The sequence below is a fragment of the Sinocyclocheilus grahami genome, unplaced genomic scaffold (assembly GCF_001515645.1).
Source record: "Sinocyclocheilus grahami isolate Dianchi unplaced genomic scaffold, SAMN03320097.WGS_v1.1 scaffold1072.1, whole genome shotgun sequence".
In the NCBI taxonomy this organism is placed as follows: Eukaryota; Metazoa; Chordata; class Actinopteri; order Cypriniformes; family Cyprinidae; genus Sinocyclocheilus; species Sinocyclocheilus grahami.
In genome coordinates, this window is record NW_015506251.1 from 284,423 (window position 1) to 294,244 (window position 9,822).

General features: G+C 35.5%; 2 protein-coding genes across 3 annotated transcripts in view; both read right to left on the reverse strand.

Annotated features, from left to right (window-relative positions):
- Positions 1 to 2,584: 2,584 nt before the first annotated feature.
- On the reverse strand, positions 2,585 to 5,086 carry LOC107566390 (peptidyl-prolyl cis-trans isomerase C-like). The gene is made up of 3 exons (XM_016251835.1): positions 5,060 to 5,086; positions 4,706 to 4,954; positions 2,585 to 3,041 (listed from the first exon to the last, which is right to left on the reverse strand). The coding sequence occupies exons 1-3, from the start codon at positions 5,084 to 5,086 to the stop codon at positions 2,913 to 2,915; spliced, it is 405 nt and encodes a 134-aa protein (XP_016107321.1). The 3' UTR covers positions 2,585 to 2,912.
- A 654-nt stretch (positions 5,087 to 5,740) lies between these two features.
- LOC107566397 (peptidyl-prolyl cis-trans isomerase C-like) overlaps positions 5,741 to 9,822 on the reverse strand; it is a 10,481-nt gene continuing 6,399 nt past the window's right edge. For both annotated transcript variants that reach the window (XM_016251845.1, XM_016251844.1), the window contains exons 4-5: positions 7,961 to 8,145; positions 5,741 to 6,296 (exon numbers count right to left, since the gene is read on the reverse strand). In XM_016251845.1, coding sequence (XP_016107331.1) covers positions 6,168 to 6,296; positions 7,961 to 8,145 — 314 coding nt within the window. In that variant the 3' untranslated portion in view covers positions 5,741 to 6,167. The remainder of the gene's footprint in view (positions 6,297 to 7,960; positions 8,146 to 9,822) is intronic.

Here is a 9,822-nt window from a genome sequence, read left to right on the forward strand (position 1 = left end):
GCATATTATACTGATTTCTGAAGATCATGTGACACTGAAGACTGGAGGAATGATGCTGAAAATACAGCTGCGCGTCACAGAAATACATTACAGTTTAACAGATACTCACATAGAAAACAGCTGTTTGAAATTCTAATAATATTTCAAATTTTTACTGTATTTTTGATCAAATAAATGCAGCTCTATTGAGCAGAATAGACTTTTGTCGGGACTCATGTGTAAAACAGCTGAAATTAAACTTGAATCAAAATGAAAGTATTTGCTAACTGGCTGATATTAATGTGAGTGTCACTTCGAAGCAGAATAACAGCTCGGACGTCTGATCTGATCTGTCAGACACGTCTAATTGTAAAGACCTGCAGGACTCTGGGTAATAATGGTCAGAGTTAGGGTCAGACGGGTCATTACAGGGACGTCAATGCGGCAGAAACTGAGAGGAGATCTGTAAACGATTCGCTTGTCAGCAGAGAGACTTTAGTGCTCAAACAGCCTCTGGAATCAATATGCAACGCTGGCAATATTATATAAAAAAGCCACGTTAGAGGAGGATGCATTTGATAATTGGTAATCATCTGATGAGCAGTGTTTTTTTCGGTCGTCTGTGATGATCTAATAGACACAGAGCAGTGTGAAACAGGAGTTTCTGAGCTCTGCCTCTATCAGGGGCAGTTTAAGATGCTTTCTGCCGGGCTGATTTGTCTGCTCTTGACCTTTCCAGCAAACTGTCCCATCATGCAGCAGGAGCGCTCCTGAGGGACTCCCGCTCTGCTGATAATGAAGCCTGTCATCTCCGCTCACCTCCACGCCGGACACACTTCCAGCTCCTCCATCGATTCGCTGCTATTCTCCAAAGCGGCTCCCAGAGCTCCTCAGAGCTGCACTTGTTGGTTGGAGATGTTGTAAGAGGTCACGGTGGAGACGTCAGTGTCTGCCAGATCTGTGAGTTTGGGCTTTATTTAACCGCACACTGTCTGAGTAAAACATCGGGGTTCTGCTGAAACAGCGACGTCTGATTACTCATTTAGATCGTTAAAAAACCAAAACGGGGTTTCTGCAGGTCTTAAAAAGCTCTTAAATCAGAGCAGAAAGTGCTAAATTCGTAAAGTCACGGCATTAAATGATGCATTTATTACTAAAAATGAATTTCTTCCTCAGTGTTTTTGTCGTTTTCCAATACAAATATATATATATATATATTTATTTTTTTTACTTAAAATAAAATAAAATAAATTACTTTATTTAGCCTACTTGCCAAGGCAACATTTCCCATTCATAACTAAAACTTATACCAAAAAAAAAAAAAATTATAAAGAATATTCACAATATTAAAACAATAAAATAAAATAAACTAATTTATCTGACAAAACAGTAAAATTACTTACACTTTAAAATTACAAAAAAAAATTTTTTTCAAATTATAATATAAAAATAAAAAAATATTTATAATATTAACAAAAACTATAACAGCTTCTCAAAATAACTGGTTGGAAGTTAAAAAATTTTAATCTTTAAAGTGTTGCTCATTGTGTAGATATTTACATTTAGAGAACATATTGACATATTTATCGTGTTCCCTTTATTTATTTATTCCTTGAATTTTCTTAATTGTTCTTACAAATGTCTTAGATTTACCTTCATAAACCCCGCAAAATAAAGGTTTGCGCCTGTGGGTGTATCTCAGAAAACAAATTCTCATTCTCTTTACTGTAATGCTGATTAATGGAAACACTTTACAGTGCGGTTACATTAGTTAACATGAATCACACTCTGATGTTTTTGCACAGAAATAAAGGACGGAAAACACATTCAGGAGAAGAGTATTTTATTCAGCAGCATTATTGATCATAAAGTCGACATGAAATCCAAACCCACTCTCTTTATGCTCTTAATTCATGGTTCTACTCGTATTGTGCGTGAAGCGCTTTTCATCATTGCTCAGTGAATATTTTGTTTCATTCTGAAATACATCATATTAATACAGAGGCTGTGTTTAGCAAAGCCATAACTAATTTAAATGATATGGTTGATTATGAAACTTTCTTTTTAGACAGTAAATATATACAATTAATTATTGAAATCCAAGGATCTAGGATCTAATACAGTGGTTGATTTAGTTGCTATATGTGAGCCTGGAGCACAAAAGCGGTGTTAAGTCGCTGGGGGATATTTGTAGCAATAGCCAACAATACATTGTATGGGTCACAATTATACATTTCTCTTTTATGCCAAAAATCATTAGGATATTAAGTAAAGATCATGTTCCATGAAGATATTTAGTAAATGTCCTACCGTAAATATATCAAAACTTAATGTTTGATTAGTAATATGCATTGCTAAGAACTTCATTTGAACAACTTTAAAGATGATTTTCTCAATATTTAGATTTTTTTGCACCCTCAGATTCCAGATTTACAAATATTGTGCTATCCTAACAAACCATACATCAATGGAATGCTATTTATTCAGCTTTCAGCTGATGCATAAATCTCAATTTCACAAAATTTACCCTTATGACTGGTTTTGTGCTCCAGGGTCACAAATATGAATGCAAAACAAGGTCAAAATGAACCATATTTACATCTTGTCTTAAAATAAAAGACGGATTATTCTAATAGCTTATTTGTGTTTCTACATGTCATAATTCAAATAGTCGAGATTTCAAACTAAATTCAAGTATGTGTGTTTTATGGCACTCAGAGGCTCGTAATAAACGCGTGTGTCGTTGATTTCTGCAGTAAACCGTCCTACAGCATGATAAAGCGTGTGAAACACACACATATGATCGTGTGATTTCTCCATAGAAAAAGTGCCTGCATAGTAAGAGAAGAATCGAATGACGATACGATGGAGGAAGCGGTCGCAGCACAACTCAACCGTCACGATATGAACACACGAAGACAGAAATCAGACGTTCACCATCCCTCCACTTCCACAACGAAGGGCTCTTTGAGCTTGATCTTCCCGCTGTTGACGATCACACACTCGGTGTAGGGCAGGTTACGATCGTTCGTGTCCTGGAGCTCGATGGTGTGAACCACAGCCTGAAACACAGAAATGCAGAATACAGCTGCTTTACACGTTTGTGCCAAACCTGATGAACTTGCTATTGAAGTCAAGTCACCTTAATTTCTACAGCGCTTTATACAATACAGATTTACAGCCCTAGACAAGAAAACAGTGATTCAGTGAAGCAAGCAGAGCTGTAAAAAGACTCTTATTCCTCGGCTGGGATCGTGTAGAGCTCTTTGTACCTTCAACCCGATGATCCCCATTGAAGTCCATTATATGGAGAAAAATCCTGGAATCATGTTTTCCTCAAAAACCTTCATTTCTTTGCGACTCAAGACAGAAAGACATGAACATCTTGGATAACATGGGGGCGAGTAAATTATCAGGAGATGTTGATTCTGGAAGTGAGCTAATGCTTTAACTACTAAATATTGAACTATTAAAATTTTAATCAGCACTGAAAGCAAACCGAGTCCAATATTGACACTTGTGCATTTTTAGAGCAGCTCAAATTCTATTCATTTCATAACTGGAGAACTTTGCAACATTAAGAGTTTTCATTTCCTGTTTAATTACATTGTAACAAGTGGTTGTTCACTTAAGGAGCTATTTCTACCTACTTTAACTCATACAAATCACTTTTGTTGGTATGAATCAATGTTTATGGGGGAAAGACGAAAAGGGGTTTTTAAGCATCAAATCAATAAAATTTGAATACAGCTTTAAATTAAAAAATTTAAACTTTAAATTTAGAATGTGTCCTGTCTGATTTGATTTTTTCTGAGTAAAAAAATAACGACTATCATACATTTTTATCATGACTTAGTGAAGTCGTCCTCTAAAATGTCTTTCAGTGTATAATTCATACAACAAAAACATCTTATTTACATATTTAGAACCAGAATCATTAATGAAATTAAAAGACTATTTAAGGATCACAGATCAACCCCAATCTTTCCTTCAAACCACTAGGTTTGACCCATTTGTCAGCAAGAAGCTTTTAATCACTTAATATATTCTAAGATTTAGTATGATTGCTTATTCGTTTATATAAGTACAGGTCAGAATAAATATGTTGTTTCACTTTTATAGAAACACATCTGTTATGCTGAATGATTATTTAACCCATTTTTGTGACATTTTATTTTCACAAAAGTTATTTGAAGCAGACACTTGACTGGCATTAATATTACATTTGTAGTGCTGTCAAAGCGATTAATCGCGATTAATTGCATCCAAAATAAAAGTTTCTGTGTGTGTACTGTGTATATTTATATACTTTAATGTGTATATATTCATAATTATATATATATTACATTTAGTTCTTAAATATATACATGTATGTGTGTGTGTATTTATATATTATGTAATCACAACTTTTATTTTGGATGCGATTAATCGCGATTAATCGATTTGACAGCACTATTAATTTGATATAAAATCACTTTTGGGAATGTAATTTGATGCGGTCACCAGAATGGGACGTCTCGTCTTTGACCCGTATGCAATAGGTTTAGTAATATTTAATAATATTTCTGGCTTGAATAAAGCAGTTCGATGTTCCCATCGTCTCAGTGTATGGTGGAGCTGCTTTGAAACATTCTGTACTCTATAAAGCGCTACAGAAATAAATCTGACTGTAGGTTTTCTAGTCTTTGCGTGTGTAGTAGGAGACAGACGTGTGTTTTTCTCATACCATCCCCTCCAAGACTTTGCCAAACACCACGTGTTTTCCGTCCAGCCACGGCGCTCGGGCTAAAGTAATGAAGAACTGCGAGCCGTTGGTGTTGGGTCCGGCGTTCGCCATGCTGACCCAACCTGCGCCCAGATGCTTGAGCCTGAAGCTCTCGTCTGCAAACGTGCTTCCGTAGATGCTTTTACCTGAAGCACACAAGACCTGAGCATCAGAGTCTCTGCAGGAAAGGAGACTGTACTTACTACAGTTCTGTGTGAGGAATTATTCTCTGATAATCTTCCGCACCTCTCAAATCTGCAGGTTTGACATCATTTTGAGTGAGTACCGGCTTAAGTTTGGACCAGTTCCTCTCACAGGAGTCATACGGACGACTGATGGCATGCTTTCTATAAATACTTTACTACATTTACTAAATAGTTGCTAAAATGTTCTTCATATAAGTCTGCTTTCTTTCTAGACGTGTCATCAAGGTGCAAATGACAATTTGACTGCCTGACCCAATGCTTCAGTTCATATAAACCAGTGTTATTTTAGAATCATTGAAATACTTCGCTAAAGATGCTACTCATGCTCGAAACATGCTAACTATAAATACTTTACTACATTTACTAAATAGTTGCTAAAATGTTCTTCATATAAGTCTGCTTTCTTTCTAGACGTGTCATCAAGGTGCAAATGACAATTTGACTGCCTGACCCAATGCTTCAGTTCATATAAACCAGTGTTATTTTAGAATCATTGAAATACTTCGCTAAAGATGCTACTCATGCTCGAAACATGCTAATCATGCGAACAATATGATAATCGTGTTAGAAACATGCTACCAACATGTTAATCATGCTAGCAAAATGATAACATCATAGGGCTGGACGATATGGCCAAAATTTATATCACGATATATTTCTTAATTTCGGTCGATACGATGCAATTCCGATATCGATATGAACTCTATTAAAAAAGCCTCATAAAAGTGCTATCCTAACAAACCATACATCAATGGAATGCTATTTATTCAGCTTTCAGCTGATGCATAAATCTCAATTTCACAAAATTTACCCTTATGACTGGTTTTGTGCTCCAGGGTCACAAATATGAATGCAAAACAAGGTCAAAATGAACCATATTTACATCTTTTCTTAAAATAAAAGACGGATTATTCTAATAGCTTATTTGTGTTTCTACATGTCATAATTCAAATAGTCGAGATTTCAAACTAAATTCAAGTATGTGTGTTTTATGGCACTCAGAGGCTCGTAATAAACGCGTGTGTCGTTGATTTCTGCAGTAAACCGTCCTACAGCATGATAAAGCGTGGGAAACACACACATATGATCGTGTGATTTCTCCGTAGAAAAAGTGCCTGCATAGTAAGAGAAGAATCGAATGACGATACGATGGAGGAAGCGGTCGCAGCACAACTCAACCGTCACGATATGAACACACGAAGACAGAAATCAGACGTTCACCATCCCTCCACTTCCACAACGAAGGGCTCTTTGAGCTTGATCTTCCCGCTGTTGACGATCACACACTCGGTGTAGGGCAGGTTACGATCGTTCGTGTCCTGGAGCTCGATGGTGTGAACCACAGCCTGAAACACAGAAATGCAGAATACAGCTGCTTTACACGTTTGTGCCAAACCTGATGAACTTGCTATTGAAGTCAAGTCACCTTCATTTCTACAGCGCTTTATACAATACAGATTTACAGCCCTAGACAAGAAAACAGTGATTCAGTGAAGCAAGCAGAGCTGTAAAAAGACTCTTATTCCTCGGCTGGGATCGTGTAGAGCTCTTTGTACCTTCAACCCGATGATCCCCATTGAAGTCCATTATATGGAGAAAAATCCTGGAATCATGTTTTCCTCAAAAACCTTCATTTCTTTGCGACTCAAGACAGAAAGACATGAACATCTTGGATAACATGGGGGCGAGTAAATTATCAGGAGATGTTGATTCTGGAAGTGAGCTAATGCTTTAACTACTAAATATTGAACTATTAAAATTTTAATCAGCACTGAAAGCAAACCGAGTCCAATATTGACACTTGTGCATTTTTAGAGCAGCTCAAATTCTATTCATTTCATAACTGGAGAACTTTGCAACATTAAGAGTTTTCATTTCCTGTTTAATTACATTGTAACAAGTGGTTGTTCACTTAAGGAGCTATTTCTACCTACTTTAACTCATACAAATCACTTTTGTTGGTATGAATCAATGTTTATGGGGGAAAGACGAAAAGGGGTTTTTAAGCATCAAATCAATAAAATTTGAATACAGCTTTAAATTAAAAAATTTAAACTTTAAATTTAGAATGTGTCCTGTCTGATTTGATTTTTTCTGAGTAAAAAAATAACGACTATCATACATTTTTATCATGACTTAGTGAAGTCGTCCTCTAAAATGTCTTTCAGTGTATAATTCATACAACAAAAACATCTTATTTACATATTTAGAACCAGAATCATTAATGAAATTAAAAGACTATTTAAGGATCACAGATCAACCCCAATCTTTCCTTCAAACCACTAGGTTTGACCCATTTGTCAGCAAGAAGCTTTTAATCACTTAATATATTCTAAGATTTAGTATGATTGCTTATTCGTTTATATAAGTACAGGTCAGAATAAATATGTTGTTTCACTTTTATAGAAACACATCTGTTATGCTGAATGATTATTTAACCCATTTTTGTGACATTTTATTTTCACAAAAGTTATTTGAAGCAGACACTTGACTGGCATTAATATTACATTTGTAGTGCTGTCAAAGCGATTAATCGCGATTAATTGCATCCAAAATAAAAGTTTCTGTGTGTGTACTGTGTATATTTATATACTTTAATGTGTATATATTCATAATTATATATATATTACATTTAGTTCTTAAATATATACATGTATGTGTGTGTGTATTTATATATTATGTAATCACAACTTTTATTTTGGATGCGATTAATCACGATTAATCGATTTGACAGCACTATTAATTTGATATAAAATCACTTTTGGGAATGTAATTTGATGCGGTCACCAGAATGGGACGTCTCGTCTTTGACCCGTATGCAATAGGTTTAGTAATATTTAATAATATTTCTGGCTTGAATAAAGCAGTTCGATGTTCCCATCGTCTCAGTGTATGGTGGAGCTGCTTTGAAACATTCTGTACTCTATAAAGCGCTACAGAAATAAATCTGACTGTAGGTTTTCTAGTCTTTGCGTGTGTAGTAGGAGACAGACGTGTGTTTTTCTCATACCATCCCCTCCAAGACTTTGCCAAACACCACGTGTTTTCCGTCCAGCCACGGCGCTCGGGCTAAAGTAATGAAGAACTGCGAGCCGTTGGTGTTGGGTCCGGCGTTCGCCATGCTGACCCAACCTGCGCCCAGATGCTTGAGCCTGAAGCTCTCGTCTGCAAACGTGCTTCCGTAGATGCTTTTACCTGAAGCACACAAGACCTGAGCATCAGAGTCTCTGCAGGAAAGGAGACTGTACTTACTACAGTTCTGTGTGAGGAATTATTCTCTGATAATCTTCCGCACCTCTCAAATCTGCAGGTTTGACATCATTTTGAGTGAGTACCGGCTTAAGTTTGGACCAGTTCCTCTCACAGGAGTCATACGGACGACTGATGGCATGCTTTCTATAAATACTTTACTACATTTACTAAATAGTTGCTAAAATGTTCTTCATATAAGTCTGCTTTCTTTCTAGACGTGTCATCAAGGTGCAAATGACAATTTGACTGCCTGACCCAATGCTTCAGTTCATATAAACCAGTGTTATTTTAGAATCATTGAAATACTTCGCTAAAGATGCTACTCATGCTCGAAACATGCTAATCATGCGAACAATATTGTTAGAAACTTAGAAACATGCTACCAACATGTTAATCATGCTAGCAAAATGATAACATCATAGGGCTGGACGATATGGCATATCACGATATCACGATATATTTCTTAATTTCGGTCGATACGATGCAATTCCGATATCGATATGAACTCTATTAAAAAAGCCTCATAAAAACGGCCAAGAACGGCCACAACAGATGTCTGTATCTACAAACTTGTGAAAAATTAATTTGCCAACTCTATGAAACCTACTCCTATAAAACTATATAATATTTTAGGGGGAAAAAAATGGCGCAAATAAATAAATGTTCACCTTTTATTGGTATTTAGCCTTCATACAAACAAGAAATGTGAAATCACTGTCAAATAAATCTCAGACTCTCCTTATTAATATTAATATTTTTTACTCCAAACTATAGGCTAACACACCAGTCAGAAGTTGTCGAACTGCAAGATTGTTAATGTTTTTTTTTTAAAGAAGTCTCTTCTGCTCACCAAGCCTGCATTTATTTGATCCAAAATACAGCAAAAGCAGTGACATTTCAAAATGTTAATAAATGTTGATGTTGAAAACAGCTGAGTAGAATTTTTTCAGGTTTCTTTGATGAATAGAAAGTTCAGAAGAACAGCATTTATCTGAAATAGAAATCTTTTATAACATTATAAATGTCTTTATCATCACTTTTGATCAATTTAAAGCATCCTTGCTAAATAAAAGTATACATTTCTATAATATAAATTTTTAAAAGAGCTTTTGAGTGGTAGAGTGTATAATGTTACAAAACCTTTTTATTTCAGATCAATGCTGATCTTTGGATCTTTCTATTCATCAAAGAATCCTGAAAAAATTGACTCAGCTGTTTTAAATATTGATAATCAGCAGATCAGCATATTATACTGATTTCTGAAGATCATGTGACACTGAAGACTGGAGTAGGCCTAATGATGCTGAAAATTTAGCTTTGATCACATGAATAAATTACATTTTAAAATATATTTTTCAAAATGTTACTGCTCTTGGTGCATTTTGGATCAAATAAATGCAGGCTCGGTGAGCAGAAGTTAATTCTTTAAGAAACATTAAAAATCTTGCGGTTCAACACCCTTTGACTGTAGTGTAGGCTGATTGTTCTTATAGACTGAAGCGTGCATTAACCAGGATAGCGAGTATGAAACATGCTCCGAGTTGCTTCAGAAAACAAAAAAATAGAGCAACAACAAAAGCATGTTGCTGGAAATGGGTTTATTATTGAAAATGCAAACTG